We start from the raw sequence: 16962 nt of genomic DNA, 5'->3' as shown, positions 1-16962 counted from the left end.
AAAGTGGTATTGACAAATATACACTATCAGGTGTAAAACAGTCAGTGGGATGTTGCTAAATAACAAAGGGAGCCCACTCAGCCGGGTGCTCTATGATGACCTAAAGGGGAGGGACGAGGTGAGGGGAGGAAGGTTCAGGAGGGAAAGGATATATATATATAAAATTATGACTGATTTGCACTGTTGTATGGCAGAAACCAACACAAAACAGTAAAGCAATTTTCCGCCAATTAAAAAAAAATGACTGCAGAAAAGACAAGCTGTTTTAAGACAAAATACCTTAAGAAGTTCAAGTCCTGAACGAATAGCTGTATCTGGACTTACACCCTCCTCTTCGTCATCTGCTGTCCCTTCTATTGATTTATTCATCAGTTTTACCAGTGCACTATTAAAATAAGACAATCTAAATTAGTAACACTACTAGATTAGTAACTATATCTTAATTGCATTGTAGCAGACATATACAGACTCTATGAACATCAAATTAAATATTTTCTGGAAGAAAAAGTAATTTTGTGATTTTTTAAACTTCCCTCTCTACATGACAAATGAGCTTATTTTTAGTTTATCCTCCCATCCATGTATAACAGTAATTCTAATGAAAAGCAACAAAATTGTCAAATGTATCAGAAGTGTGTATTTTTAAGTATAAGCAATGTAATATTCATATCCATAAATGGAGATTGTTTGAAATTTTAAGAAAAACGTTAGGATAGCAGTTGCTAAATAGACAAATGAGAACTCACTCAAAATAAAAAACAAATAGTAAACACATAATGAGCAAAGGCATTGAATTAATCACATAATTAATTTATTGAATCACTAATACCACTCCTAGAGATTTATAGCAAAGAAATTGAAAGCAATTCATGAGAAGCATTGTGCTCTCTCTATATATCCACACACAGAATCAACAATTAAAAAGTATTTAATGTTCAACATTATTAGTTTTTCAAATACAACTAACCGCCACAAACTAGAAACTACCTGTTCAACAAGATACTATTTTAAGTTAAAACAAACACGATCTTTGTTCTTGAGATTTCATTTCCTTGTTAGTGATCTCCCAGTACAGGCAAATATTCAACAAACTTAGCTTTCACCCTACCTCAAAACAAACCCCCTTCCCCAGTAGGTGTGTGTGTGCTCAGTTGTGTCCAATTTCCATTAGGAGTCACTCCTTATTCACCTCCAACTCCTTCAGCCCTAAGCATCCTCTAATCTACTTTGTGCTGCTATATATATTTGCCAATTCTGAATACTTCATATAAATGGAGTTCTCAAGGTTCATCTTCCCCTGGGTCAGGAAGATACTCTGGAGGAGGAAACAGCAACCCACTCCCGTGGGCTACACTCCATGGGTCACAAGAGCTGGACACGACTGAGCACATGCCCACACATACGGTACCTCCAGGCTTAACTTTTGGAGGACTGTCCAACTGCTTTCCAAAGCACCTCCAACATTTACACCCATTAGCAATACATGAAGGTTCCAATTTTTCTACATTCCTTCCAACTCAACTCTTTGATCATAGCCATTCTAGTGGGTATAAATAAAGTGGTGAATCACTGTAGCGATATATACATCAAACAACTGTCATCACCACAAAAACCTACCTTACACTTCTTCTGTGGTTAATTCCCTTTTCCTACTCTGGCAATAACTGATCAACTTTCTGCCACTAGAATTTTACCTTTTATAAAATTTTATATATTTTGTGTTTGACAACTTCTATGTGACATAATGCTTTTGAGACTCCTCCATGTTGTTGCATAGGATCAGTGTGAACCACTGAAATGAACTTCCTCTCTATTGCTGGTAAGTACTTCGTTGTATAGATATACCACAGTTATTTTTATCCAATTACCAACTGATGGACTTCTGGGTATTTACACTTTAAACACAAGTAGCGGTGGTGGTTTAGCTGCTAAGTCATGTCTGACCCTGTGACTCCATGAACTATAGCCTGTTAGGCTCCTTTGTTCATAGAATTTCCCAGGAATGACTACTGGAGTGGGTTGCCATTTCCTTATCCAAGGGATCTTCCTGACCCAGGGGTCAAACCTGTGTTTCCTGCATTGCAGGTAGATTCTTTCACTGTTGAGCCAACAGGGAAACCCAAAGACATAATGACGTCTTCCTTTCTTATACGCGGGGCTTCCCTGGTGGCTCAGACAGTAAAGTGTCTGCCTACAATGCAGGAGACCTGGGTTTGATCCCTGGGCCGGGAAGATCCCCTGGAGAAGGAAATGGCAACCCACTCCGGTACTCTTGCCTGGAGAATCCCATGGGTGGAGGAGCCTGGTGGGCTACAGTCCATGGGGTCACAAAGAATCGGACACGACCGAGTGACTTCACTTCACTTTCTTATAGGCAAATGTCTAATATTGGGATTTCTGAGTTGAGACAATGTTGAGATAATCTGATGCTAAAACACTGCTTTCAACATCACCAACACACTGTTAGTTACGTATACATCAACACTTTGTATAGTCAGCAATTAGAAAAAAAATTTTTATTTTTGGTTATGCTGTGTCCTTGTCGCTGCTCAGACTTTTCTCTAGTTGCAGAATGCGGGGGTTACTCTCTAGTGGTGGTACACAGGCTTCTCATTGCGGTGGTTTCTCTTGTTGCAGAGCATGACCTCTAGGGCATTTGGGTTTCAGTAGTTTGGGCACAAGGGCTCAGTATTCTACAGTTTCTAGGCTCAGAGCCCAGGCTCAATAGTTGTGTGTCATATGGGCTTAGCTGCTCCGCAGCACGCGGGATCTTCCCAGAACAGGGATCAAACTCATGTCTCCTGCACTGACAGGCAAGATTCTTAGCCACCAGGAAGCCCCTCTATAGTCAGCATTTTTAATTTTAGTCAGTACCCCGGAGTTTACATAAACTCATGTCCATCGAGTCGGTGATGCCATGCAGCTATCTCATCCTCTGTTGTCCCCTTCTCCTTCTGCCCTCAATCTTTCTCAGGATCAGGGTCTTTTCAAATGAGTCAGCTCTTCGCATTAGGTGGCCAAATATTGGAGTTTCAGCTTCAGCATCAGTCCCTCCAATGAACACCCAGGACTGATCTCCTTTAGGATGGACTAGTTGGATCTCCTTGCAGTCCAAGGACTCTCAAGAGTCTTCTCCAACACCACAGTTCAAGAGCATCAATTCTTCGGTGCTCAGCTTTCTTTATAGTCCAACTCTTAACATCCATACATGATTACTGGAAAAACCATAGCCTTGACTAGATGGACTTTGTTGACAAAGTAACATCTCTGCTTTTTAATATGCTGTCTAGGTTGGTCATAACTTTCCTTCCAAGGAGTAAGCGTCTTTTAATTTCATGGCTGCAATCACCATCTGCAGTGATTTTGGAGCCCCCAAAAATGAAGTCTGACACTGTTTCCACTCTTTCCCCATCTATTTGCCATGAAGTGATGGGACTGGATGCCATGAAATGATGGGACTGGATGCCATGATCTTAGATTTCTGAATGTTGAGCTTTAAGCCAACTTTTTCACCAATGACATGTATTTTTTAAAAAATTATTTCCATTTTGAAAAAAATATTCTGATTTAAGCTACTAGAAGGAAATCCCATAAAACACGTGAATTTATAAATAAAACTACAAATATTTGATAAAATTTATACATGTATCTGACTACTCATAATTGTCAGTGCATGCATTTATTTAATACGTATTTACTGACTACCTATTGTGAACTAAGTCTTAGGGTCTATCCTGGAACTACAGTGTAAAACAAGGCAGGTATAATTTGCTTTCATTACGGTGTGGGTGGGATCACCATTATTAAGTCAAAAAGTTGTATGAGGCAGATCCAAATCTTGAAGCCAGAACTATAATTCTTCTTTTCGTGAAAGCAGTATTACTGATCTGTAAATCAGATAAATAATACATACTCCAAATATTTCACAGAGTATGATGAAGCAAAAGATCATCACCAATCCAAATGCATGTTCAAAACTGCTTGGATATCTTCCATGTGTCCTTTTCTTTCCTATCCTGTAACAACTGCTCTAAATCTTTATCATTCGAACTCAGGTCTCCTTTTTAAATTCTTCCACTGAGTAGACTATCTAACTTTTGACCTAAAGGAGAACAATGGAGCTTTTAGGGAAAACTGTAATTTTCCTATTTTATAACTTCCTTTAATTTGTATCTATCATTTTTTAACACCATAGGGGAAGATTTTCTTCTTACTGGTCCATTTTCTTACTGATGGTGCTCCATCATACTTCTATTCCCCTTAACCTATCTTCAACCTCTTTTCTTTTAGTATCTTAAAAAAATTATTTATTTCGCGATACCGTGTCTTACCAATAGCTGTGCCCTATGGGATCTTTTGGAGAAGGAAATGGCAACCCACTCCAGTGTTCTTGCCTGGAGAATCCCAGGGACGGGGGAGCCTGGTGGGCTGCTGTCTCTGGGGTCACACAGAGTTGGACACGACTGAAGTGACTTAGCAGCAGCAGCAGTGGGATCTTTAGTTACAGCATTCGAACTTTCAGTTGTGGCATACAAACTCTTAGTTGCAGCATGTAGGATTTAGTTCCCCAACTAGAGATCAAACCACGGCCCCTGCCTGGAGTCTTAGCCACTGGACTACCAGTAAAATACCACTTAGTACCCTTTAACGGTATTTAAATATTTAAAATCACTCCATTAAAAACAAGAAAAGGCCTGCATACAGATTTCTGAAGAGGCAGGTCAGGTGGTCTGGTATTCCCATCTCTTTCAGAATTTTCCACAGTTTGTGGTGATCCACACAGTCAAAGGCTTTGGCATAGTCGATAAAGCAGAAATAGATGTTTTCCTGGAATTCTCTTGCTTTTTCGATGATCCAGAGGATGTTGGCAATTTGATTTCTGGTTCCTCTGCCTTTTGTAAAACCAGCCTGAACATCTGGAAGCTCATGGTCCATGTACTGTTGAAGCCTGGCTTGGAGAATTTTGAGCATTACTTTACTAGTGTGTGAGATGAGGGCAATTGTGCGGTAGTTCGAGCATTTTTTGGCATTGCCTTTCTTTCGGATTGAAATGAAAACTGACCTTTTCCAATCCTGTGGCCACTACTGAGTTTTCCAAATTTGCTGACATATTGAGTACAGCACTTTCACAATTTGAGATAGCCCAACTGGAATTCCATCTCCTCCACTAGCTGACGCTAGTGACCCATACCTCCATAGGAGACGCTCAGACACAGTTCCGTGTCCGTCTCTGTGAGGGCCCTGAGTCCTGGTGCACACAAGGTTGGTTTGAGCCCTCTGAGCATCTCCGGCGGGAATGGGGTTTGATTCTAAATGCGAATTTGCCCCTCCTACCATCCTGCTGGGGCTGCTCCTTTGCCCCTGGATGTGGGGTATCTCTATTAAAAATTAATAGCAAAATACCTTTTGCTATCACCCAGCTGTAAAAAACTACCATGTTTTTCTCAGAACCTTAGCTTTCTTATTTGCTAATAAGATTAAAGGATAAGATCTTAGTTAAAAAACAAACATCACCATTACGGATTGAATTGAATACCCTAAATTCATACGTAGAAGTCCTAACCTCCAGGACACCTCAGAATGTGACTACTTGGAAATAGATGAGATTTTAATTATTTAATGAGATAATTAAGGTAAACTGAGGTCAGATGGGTGGGCCATAATCCCAAATGGCTGTTTTCTTATGTGAAGAGGAGGTCAGGACACAGACGTGTGAGGAGAGCAAAGAGGAGGTTAACTGCATGCCATGGAGAGGCTCCAGGAGAAATCAAACTTGATCATGGACTGCTACTCTCCAGAATGTGAGAATACAAATTTCTGTTGTTTAAGCCACATAGTCTGTGGTATTTTGCCATGGCAGCCATAGCAAACTAATATGATTGGCATTTTAATACAACCAAACAGTGAGTCACGTACTAGTAATGGCTAGAACCAGGTCTCCTAATTCAAAGAAAAGAGAATCAATAAATGTTAGTCAGTAACCCCAAATGGAAAGATTTATAGCTGATGAGCTGGAAAAATGGTTAGTACAAGGTAGAAGTATTCTCAGAAGTTTACAATTGAAAATCATTAGAAATAAGTGAAACATATGAAATCATGGGAACAATTAATCAAAGACAATAGATGTCAATGTTTGTGATGCTAGCCTGCTTATTTTTTACATATTATTACTAATTTTCACACTCATCCACCAGGAGATGTTATACCCCTATTAAAGTTAAAAATAAATTAAAAACTAAATTAAAGCCAAAAATTGGTAACAGATGTGTTCTGAAAGCAGATTAGTCTAATGGCAATCTTGTGCTCCTTTCATAATGCTATTCTGTTTCTCACATATCTCAAGTAAACAGTGATGTAATACATACTAAAAAACTTTATGAGGCCATGAAAAGACTTAAGAAAACTCAAAGGCTGATGATAGCTATAGATTTTCTTATGTTCTAGGTTTTCTTTAATGAGAACATACAAGCTAAAAATAAACACAAGATTTCTTTCTAAAATTAAATAAAAAGTAATGAAACAAACCAACGATCAGAAAAGGAGCCTGTCTTTCTTTCAACTTGAATGATACATGATATAGGTTCCCTGTATACCTTTTGAGGTCTCGTTGGGGACCCAGAATTTAAACTTACAACACTGTAGTTTCAAATTATATTTTATTTATGAATGAATATAACGCCTAGTTTACCTGATGGCTTCTGAATCAATGTGCACAGGTGCAATTCTTTCCAACAGAAATTTGACCATCTCTAGAAAAGGATTTGTTGGCTGCTTAGGATTGGCAAGTTTCCGGGCTATTTCTCTCTATAGGAAGGGAAAGAGTTTCACTGTAAGTACGATCCTTTCGTGTTTTTCAAAATAAAAATGATCCTAGGCATCAAAAGCATTTAAGGATTTAATACCATCAGATGTAAAAAAAGAAAAAAAAAAAAAACTTTCTCTGCTTTATACCCTGACTAAAATGATATACTCATTAGGCAAGCACTAGAAAATCTAGACTGTAGAGGAAAAAAAGGGGGGTAACATGGTATGATTTATACCTTTTGTCTCATATTTCTCTCATGAAATTACTACGTAGTAGACAATCTTTAATGCTGTATATTTTTACAACTGATATGCATTTATTTATTTAATGGCTGCACCAGTTCTTAGTTGCAGCATGTGGGATCTAGTTCCCTGACCAGGGATCAAACCTGGGCCTCTGCATTGGGAGTGTAGAGTCTTAACCACTGGACCACCAGGGAAGTCCCTTTAGTATCTACTTTTGAAAAAATTAAAATAATTTATACTGTCATGGGCATGTTTCAATGGTTTACTTCATAGTCTGAAAAAACTTTTCTTTTGGTCAACAAATTTTTTTTTAAAAGAGGAGAAGACTTTTAAGTGTATGAAGTTTTTCAGTTCTGGAAGATCATAGTTGAGTTAAAAAATGGTGACATTATATCAAAGAGTTCCTGCAAAAGAAAAGATATTATTGCTGCAAGTTTCTAAAGAATATAAGGACTTAATGATTGTAAGAGACTGAATCATCCAAAGACAAGGTTAAATTTATAATGTGTTGGGTACTAGAGAAAGAAATTTACATTAATAACAAGTATTTTCATTGATTATTTCTGATGAATAAGTGGAAATGTTAGTTGAGAAGATAAAGCACATTTGCTTTCCAAACTATAAAGCAATATAACAAATAATAGTCACTCTATTTATTAGTTTTTTCATGAAAAAAAAAAAAAATTTAAGGAAATGTGTCCAAGGGGATAAAGGAAACAAATTTCTGTCGTACTTTCAGTGACTTAAAAAAAAAATTAATTAATTTGGCTTTGCTGGGTCTTAGTTGCAACATTTGGGATCTAGTTCCCTAATTAGGGAATGAACCCTGGACCCCTGCATTGGCAGCAAGGAGTCTTAGCCACTGGATCACCTGGGAAGTCCCTCAGTGACACGTTGACACAAATTAATTATGAAGGTCATATTAAATTAGATAGCATCCATGTTTGCTATTAGAGAGTAAAAATCCAAAGGACTGAGATTCAGAAGAAAATTTATTAGTCACTAGGAAGTGCTTGATTTATTTTGCAAGTAGTAATTAACTCAGCAAAGTTTCAGCATTTGAGAAAATAAATATTTTAGTCAGTGCTTAGGTCCTTATACACTTTGGTCTATACTACAGATAGATATTTAACATTAATTTTGTATTATCTTTTGAAATCAGACTTACTTTGTGCAAGTCTTCCTAAAGAGGGGGTTTTCTCCCACTAGGTATAAAGTTTACTTGCTTTAACATACGATAAAGTCAGTGATTGTCTAACAACAACTATGCCATTGGAAAACTGCTAGGCAAACTATATAGTCAGTATTAAAAAATGAAAGAACTAGGCATTAGAAAAGACTTATGGTAATACATATAAGTACAGGAAAAATAAAGGAAATGCTAACAGGAAAAAGAGTAAATCACATTTAAGCACAGTGATAGCACTATATAAAATATACCAATGTATATAAATAATAATATATTTAAGTAATTCTTCAAACCACATTTTATGTATGTAATATTTAGGTAATCTCTCATAACAATTATTTTTAAAAAGTATATCTGTCATAATCCTAAATGTAAGCTTATACTGGGGATAAGCAACAAGCCAAATTAGTATGTGGCAAGTAGGCAGCAACAAATAAAGTTTCCTTTACACGTTCAAAAAAAAAAAAGACTTTCTACATCTCTAGTCTCCTGCTTCCTACCATCAATCACCCTGAGATGTTTTCCTTACATCTGCTTTGCATATACTTTCTGGATTTGGAAGCTCTTAGATATATCTGTTCTGACAAATAGCAGGAATCACGTTACTATCACTTTTCAAACTCAAGTCCTGTTTTTCTCAGACCAAAAAGTACCACTTGATTGGGTTCTTGCAAATGATGAAATATGTAGAAAGAACACTGTCATGGGTCTATTAAGATCTGGACTCTACCTGAAGCTCAGTCACTAGCTGTGAAACACTGGATGAGACACTTCACCTCTTTAAAATGTAATCTTTATCTGTAAAATGAAGTGGTTAAACCAGTTATCTCTATGGTATTTTTCAAGCCATTTCATTCTATGATCCAATTATATTAGTAGATACCCAGCAGAACACAGTATTCTGGAACTGGAATTCTAAATACCAAGAAGTAAATGAAACCTTTAAATGTTCTCAGCAAACCATCCCATTCAGAAGTGCAAAGACAAGGTTATTTTGGGCACTTGTGACATTCACATCCCTAGGTACAATGGAAGAATCCACTGCTCTCTTCCCTAAACTGGCTTCCTCCCACCTCTTCCTAATTACTACTCTTTTAAGATCCTATATGCCTATTAGACTGAGAAAAAAAAAAAACATATTCCATGCTCCCAAATGACTTTGTATATACATCTGTTTATAGTCCCTATATGCCTACTAGACCCTGTATGCCTATTACACTGAGGAAAAAAAAAAACATATTCCATGCTCCCAAATGACTTTGTATATACATCTGTTTATAGTCCTTATCCCTAATCACATATTTAAATAATTATCTTTCTAGAGCAAAGTTAGACATAAATAACTGAAATGACTTTCTTTCTCTTATTCATCTGTATAAGCCTGGTCCCAAGCATAGTGTTTGGCATATATATGTAATACTGTATTGTGTTATATATGTGTAATACTGTCATATATGTGAAATACAAATTTATTAATATTTAAATCCTAAAGGGCAGTCTGGAACCATGTATTAGGTAAGATACCTATATCCATATCTATCTATATCCTCTTAACAACCCTGTGAGATTGTTAACATTTAGAGATGAAAAAAATGAATCTCAAAAATACTAAACAACTTGCTAAAGGTCACACCAGTAGTAAACGGTAAAGATGAAATTAGAAACTGTCTCATAAAATGGTAAGTAAATGAATGAATTTTTCCATGGGTATTGTCAACAACTGGTTTTCTATAAAATAGTCTAAAAATAGAATGAAGACAAAAGCCTAAACAGGAATTACCTTGTTTATAAATGTGTATATGGCAACTGAACTATTGCTGATATACTGACAAGGGCTTTTCTCATGCTGATACATGGGAGAATACACACACACTAGAAAATTCTGATTTATCTAATAAGTGTCTACTAAATACAAATAATTTTATCTTGCTCGATTCCTAGGACCAATCTCCCTGGCTTACTTCTCTAGTGTTTTTCCTGGAATTTGACTGACTAGTGACAAGTAAAGAGAACTAAGTCGACCACAGATGTACTCCTAGGTGATTCAGAGCTCACAATACTGTTACATTCACACAAATAAAATAATTTATGTAAAGCAGATTTTAATGAAATCTAAGTTTTTATAAGCAAAGCTAGAAGAACAAATACAGAAGTATAATTTACTAACCACACAAACATCTGCCTGTTTGCACGAACAGGTTGGACTGATTAACAACTCCAACTGAGATCGCAGTTTCTCATCATCACCGAGAACTTGGTTAAATTTCTTCACAAAATCTTGTGCTTTCCCAGGATCAGGCAAATTCTCTAGAAGATTAAAAAAGAAACAATACTGCAAAAGAAAAACTACTAAACTAAAACCAAGCTGTCTTAAAAAATACTGCTGTCCTACCAAAAGATAAGACTATATGGGCCTTAGAAATAAAATTATTAAGGATTATTTTTTCTTAACTAAATAAGTATTAAACTGATAGTTCCACTGGGTAAATTATTTGATGTCTGCTATAAACCTACAAAGTGAATAAACATACTCACTTGCTATGGTCATCAGTTTTCCAAACATAGCAGAACAGTTAGCTTCTGACTGAAATTTAAAACAGAAACAAATGACGTCATATGTGCTAACAAAATTTCATTAAGAAAACCTACACTCAGTATTATACATTTTCTTAAGTTAAAAAAATCCATCATAATATACCCAGTAGGAAATGGCTTACCATATCTACAGCCTATGCAGATAACAAACAACCATGGAGTAACAACTATTAAACTAGCACAAACAGAAGGAAAGGAAATGCCAGCAGGAAGGTATTTTAAAAATTTTGAAAGTTATATAACTTTCATAGGGAAATTATCTTGTCAGAAAACAGAACAGAAAATAATGAAAACAATTATCGTATCAAAATTACTGTGAAACTATACACCAAATAAAATTAGCTAAAAATGTGTAAAGTAGAAAAAATTTCTTTCTGAATAGTTCTACTAGCTATTCTGTGGCCCATTAATTAATGTATCACCTTCCTTCCTACTGCCCTTTCCTCCATTACAAGAGTACTCTTTTATTAATGAATCTGTATGATCCCATGGACTTCCCACTTTTTTTAAAGTTTTGTTGGATCACAATCATGCCCATTCATTTATGAACTATCTGTGACTGTTTCTGCACCACAGAGGCAGAGTTAAGCAATTCCAGAGACTGTATGGTCATTTACCAAAAAAAAAAAAAAAAAAGACAACACTCGCTTTAGGCATCCATGGCCACTGAGGGGGTCTCTGTGCATGGTTCCCTGGCTAAGTACACCTACTCTAGCAAATATGTTTAGAAGCATTTATATTATTTATGTTTCTTTTTTCAACCTTCAGAAAATGCTGGGCAGCATTTCTTTGTTAATTTGACTTTGGAATCTTCAAAGGATTGATACCTGATTTGATACTGATACTACAATGACAGACCAAAAGTCAAAGAGGAAAAAAATTTGACTTCTAATATAATTTTATACTGAGATTTAATTCTAATTATTTGAAAACTGATAAACTATAAATTCTTAGTGTCAAAATACTTGATATACTAGAAAACACCATTTCTGTGCTCATGGTGAAAAATATTTTTTTAATATTCATGTGAAATGTAAATTTATCTTGGATAACCACAGAAACTAACTGACATTTAGAATATAAAACAGCTGAGATACCTTTTGCTTGCTTCATTATACAGAAAAATTAACAATGACTAAAACTGTGAATTTAAACAAATCATGAACCTACTGTAGGCTGCTTGTGCAAATCCAACAGTTCTCGTACATGACTTCTAAGCATGTTCTGACACTTCCACATTTCATTGAGAGCTCTGTAAATAGTTATAAATATGAAAAATATACATAATATAACAATACTGGTAATTATTCAACTTTACTAGTTTTCTCACTGCATGGTGTAGATACGCCATTCTTCTACATCTACCTAAAATTTAAAGCTTCAGAAAATTTACTTATTAGGATTAAGACAGTTTGGTTTACAATAGTAAACATAAGGCTTCTTATGAGAGAAAATATTTGAGAAGTTTTCAAGGATGAATAGGATCTTGCCAAGTAAACTGAAGGAATTCAGACATTCTAAGCAGAGGTAGCCAGAAAGTTCTGCTACAAACAGAGAGAAAAATGTCATTAAAGTACATGGCACACACAGGGACATGAAAAAAATTTATAGGCTTGGAGGACAGAACATGAGTAGGGGAGCATAAGGAAGCTGGAAAGTATTATAGAAAAGGATCAGATCGTGAAAGGCCAGGCTAAGGAGGTATGCATGAAATAGTGCAGATGACTTCAAAAATGAATTTCTTGGAAATGATGTGGATTCAAAACATGCCAAATTTAAATTGAGTTTCTTTACTCTGGATTCTTTTCTCTCCGTGATAGCAGATTTTCTTCTCTTACAAACCCACTCTGTAATTTCAGGTGCTCAAAATTAGTTTATTTCTGAGTACTCTTTGCCAAATATAAACAGAGATCAAGACCTCTGGCCTGGAATTTACTATCTACAGTGAACGTTATGAACTACTTGCAAATCCTTAAAATGATGGCTGATGTCTTCTAATAGGGTATGTTACTCTGTGGACTTTCTGCTGAAAACGCATAATCTCAAACCAGTAATGAGGAAACACTGAATGAACCCGAACTGAGAGAACATTATATAAAATAACTGACCTATGCAACACTGTTCTGAAAACTGTCCAAGTCATAAAAGACAAAGGCAAACTGAGAAATGGTTCCAAATTTAAAAAGACTAGAGACATGATAATTAAACATGCAACATGTAATCCTAGAAAGGGAACAAAAATCCATAAAGGACATTATTTGGACAATTGAGGAAATTTGAATACACACTGGATTATACAATATTTTATCAATATTAAACCTCCTGACTTTCAATGAAAGCACTCTAGTTATATAAAAGAATATCCTTGTAATTAAGGAATACCTATGTATTAGATGTAAAGGAATGCAGTGTCTGCAAATTACTATCTATGGATCAAAGAAAGTACGTATGTAAAGTACGCACAAATGATAAAGCAAATGGTCAAAAATTAGGAATTTCACTAAATGGGATTTAAAAAGTTTTGTTATTATTTTTGAAACTTTTCTGTAAATTTGAAATTATATGAAATTAAAGTAATATATATATATGTAAATGTAATAACTGAGGTTCTTATTAAGGAGAATCAGAATTCTCAATAAGAGGAGTTACTTACTTTTTTAAAAGCTTTATTAAAGTGGAATGCCCACAGATTCTAAGTGGCCTGGGATATTTAAGTTATGGTGGCTGTCTGAACAAAATTATTAATAGTGCCTTCTTTCAATCTCAAAAATACTTGTTTCGACAATCAATCATACAGTTATTCTACACAGAAGTGATCTGGACATGTTCTCCTGACAAAGAACCAGTTCTTATTTCTTAGGCTTAGTATGGTAAACCTCCAATAACGTGATTTAGATCCCAGTCAACAGGTGCACAAAAGACAATTTTGACATGGGGACTTCTCTAAATTCCTGAAACCATATTGCTCAGTTGCCAAATATATCTATGCATATAGGAATATTTTTGCTTTAATTTACTTGAATTTAGATAAAAATTTTCTCTATAAATATTTATCTGAGGTTCTTGATTCAACTAGAAGAAGCAATTAGAAATGATTAAATAAATAATTGTATAAAAGATTCAAGAATCATTTAAAAAGTAACTTACTTGACAGCATTTGGATCCAAACTAGCATACAAATAATACAAGCATTTCATTCTCTCTTCTGTTTCCAGGTTGTGGGGGACAAGATATTGAGCAAAGATTTTCTCTACCAATAGTCTATGAAGCAAACAAACAAAGAGAAAAAAACCCCAAGTAACAAAATTATTCTGTTTTTCAGAAGCAAAAGCCATTTTATATTTTAACCACCTCATACAAAGATACCATACCAATGGTGATACCCATGTGTGCAAATAAATGGAAAAGATCAGTATGTGATCAATGTTTTTCCTTACAAGTATAGTTATTTTTAAATTTAGAGCTACAGTTGTTACTTGTGGCTTTACACTTTGTCAGCCTGAAACATCTGTTCTAAAAGGGTTATATATTATTCCTAAGCACAGGATGCTAAGCCTGTTCCACCTGTTCGTCATCATCAGTCTGGAGCTATCAGAAATTATTTAACATTACAAATAAAGCTACGATCAAGAATTACTAATTCTCAAAAAATGTATCAATTTCCTCTGATTACAGTCTGGCTCCTTTCCCATGTTGTCATTCTGTAAAATCAAGGTGATCTTCCTTCATCATCCTGAAAATCAGCTTCTCTTATGCAGATCTGTCTTCACTGCACATTCTAAATTCGTTACCATATTCAAATATCCTTCTTGCTAAGCCTATATTTATTATTCAACATCACTAGAATAAAGGTTCTTATTATAAGGATTATAATTATAAAATTATTCTTATTTAATCCTTATTAAATATAAGGATTCTTCATTAGCCAATGAAATACATAATCAATAATGTCAAAGTAGTCTAACTCAATAAAACACTGTGAAGTATTTTGCAAAAAACAAAATTATTACTGTAATCCAATAGAGAATTATGAGTAACATTCAGAAAGGGAAAACAACATAAGTTCTCATCTCAAGAAAAGAATTTTCTATATATGGGTATGGAAGTTAGACTTACTAGGTGATCATTTGGCAATATATACAAATATAGAATCATAACACTTATACACTTGAAGTATAATGCTATACGTCAATTATGCCTCAAAAAAAAAAAAAAAGAACAGTAATATCTCAATTGGTACTTACAGTGTTGCAAAAAGGAAAAATAACTAGCACTTAAAAAACAGTGCTACATTGCCAGGTGGTGGGCCAGGGGTCTTTATATTCATTATATTATTTAATCCGTAAGACAATTCTGTAAGGAAGGCTCATCTAATAAGGGGTAGAATGAACACTTGGTCTCTGGTCTGAGTCCAACTCTCTTGCCTATATTTCACAATTATTATGCTAACTGATAATTCTGGCTATAGTCTTATTTAAACATGATATGTCTAAACATGCAGAAAGTGATTTCTGAACTTAGAAACTAAGTATTATGAAAAAAATCAAACAGAAACCATATTAAAAAATTAAAAACACTTTTATATTCATCCATTTTACCAACATATGGAACTCACTTGTCATCGATGCTATTTTGATAATATATATGCAAAAGTTTGTCCTTTATCCAGCTGACTTTCTCTGCAGCTTCCTTTCCTGCTTCACCATGAAGACAGTATTTCTTATAAAGCTGAGCCAGACCCATCATAGCTTCTTTTCTTACTCGCCACTAGAAAGTACAAAGTTTACTAGATGAGCTAGATAACAAATTTTAGTATAATACCTGGCAAAAATTATGATTTATTCCAATAGGTTGCACAGATTTAGGTGTGCATAGATTAGCACAATACTTATTTTCATAAAAGACAAATCACTTAAACAACAATTTTGATTATGTTTCTGTTTAGAAAACAGACTAGTTTGCAAATTATCCAGTGCAAATACTACTAGATCACCTATCAATTTTTTATTTTCTTCAAAGCCAAGCAACAATAAATTTTACCAAAAATCTCATTTGATTCTGTCTAAAAAAAAATTTGGCCAAGTTTTAGGAGTGATTAAAAAATAAGAGAAAGTATACAATTCAGTCTACAAACAAAAGCCGAATCATCTGGAATGTTTTATCCTAGTTATATCCCTTTTGATATTAACTCAGAATAAGAAGAGCAAAATTGGGGTGGGAGGTTGAAGAGAGGTTCAAGAGGGAAGAGACATATGTATACCTATGGCTGATTCATGTTGATGTATGGCAGAAACCAAAATAATATTGTAAAGCAATTATCCTCCAATTATAAAAAAAGCAAAATTTGGTATCAAAATGTTTGAATTATAAAGTTGGAAAGCACCTTAGTGATAGTCTTAAGTGAATTTTATTATTTTGTAATCTAAAGGGCAAATCAGTTACCTAGTCACACCCTAATTCATGAAAGACTAGGAGTTAAATAGATTGGAGGGGTTTAAGAGAAGGGAAGAAAGGTGATCAGAGGAGGGTGGACAGAAAAGGAGATTATAAAAATCTAGAGTCAGAAAGACAAAAGAACAATAATAACCACAAGGTACTTATCTCTAATAAATCAGAGTATACTTATCTTTGGTTTATTTAATACTTTCTTGAAATTTTTTTGGTATACTTTTCTCAATTTTAGGTTATTTATTTGGTGAAATGAAACTGTTCCCATATAACAAGTAAAAGATGCATTTTGACATTTCTAACATGAAACCAAAGAATGTAAGCAGTGAAATCGAAGATTTTAATTCATTCCCACTTTTTAGACAAAACAAAATTTAGAAAGGCTATTTTTTTTTTTGCTGCGTCACTTCAGTAGTGTCCACCGACCCTGTGCGACCCCATAGACAGCAGTCCACCAGGCTACCCTGTCCCTAGGATTCTCCAGGCAAGAACACTGGAGTGGGTTGCCATTTCCTTCTCCATTGCATGAAGGTAAAAAGTGAAAGTGAAGTCACTCAGTCGTGTCCAACTCTAGCGACCCCATGGACTGCAGCCTACCAGGCTCCTCGTCCATGGGATTTTCTAGGCAAAATTACTGGAGTGGGGTCCCACTGCCTTCTCCGATAAAGGCTATACTCTAG

At 35.1% G+C, this 16962-nt stretch overlaps 1 protein-coding gene and 1 non-coding gene across 6 annotated transcripts in view; both read right to left on the bottom strand.

Moving 5' to 3' along the window:
- PDS5A (PDS5 cohesin associated factor A) overlaps positions 1-16962 on the bottom strand; it is a 133755-nt gene that overhangs the window by 41375 nt on the left and 75418 nt on the right. For 3 of the 5 annotated variants that reach the window (XM_086406072.1, XM_086406075.1, XM_086406074.1), the window contains exons 12-19: positions 15450-15601; positions 13982-14095; positions 12005-12086; positions 10775-10823; positions 10407-10546; positions 6689-6804; positions 4703-4948; positions 280-385 (exon numbers count right to left, since the gene is read on the bottom strand). In XM_086406072.1, the coding sequence (XP_086262198.1) occupies positions 280-385; positions 4703-4948; positions 6689-6804; positions 10407-10546; positions 10775-10823; positions 12005-12086; positions 13982-14095; positions 15450-15601 (1005 nt within the window). The remainder of the gene's footprint in view (positions 1-279; positions 386-4702; positions 4949-6688; positions 6805-10406; positions 10547-10774; positions 10824-12004; positions 12087-13981; positions 14096-15449; positions 15602-16962) is intronic. The other 2 variants (XM_086406076.1, XM_086406077.1) reach the window with 1 other exon arrangement.
- On the bottom strand, positions 7173-7244 carry TRNAG-CCC (transfer RNA glycine (anticodon CCC)). Its single transcript has one exon. It is a non-coding gene; the product is annotated as a tRNA-Gly (tRNA).

The sequence above is a fragment of the Bos grunniens genome, chromosome 6 (genome assembly GCF_055505025.1).
Source record: "Bos grunniens cultivar Pamir isolate PY7600 chromosome 6, Bosgru_T2T1.0, whole genome shotgun sequence".
Classification (NCBI taxonomy): Eukaryota; Metazoa; Chordata; class Mammalia; order Artiodactyla; family Bovidae; genus Bos; species Bos grunniens.
Note: the sequence above shows the minus strand (reverse complement) of the source record. Positions and strands in the feature narration are given on the sequence as shown.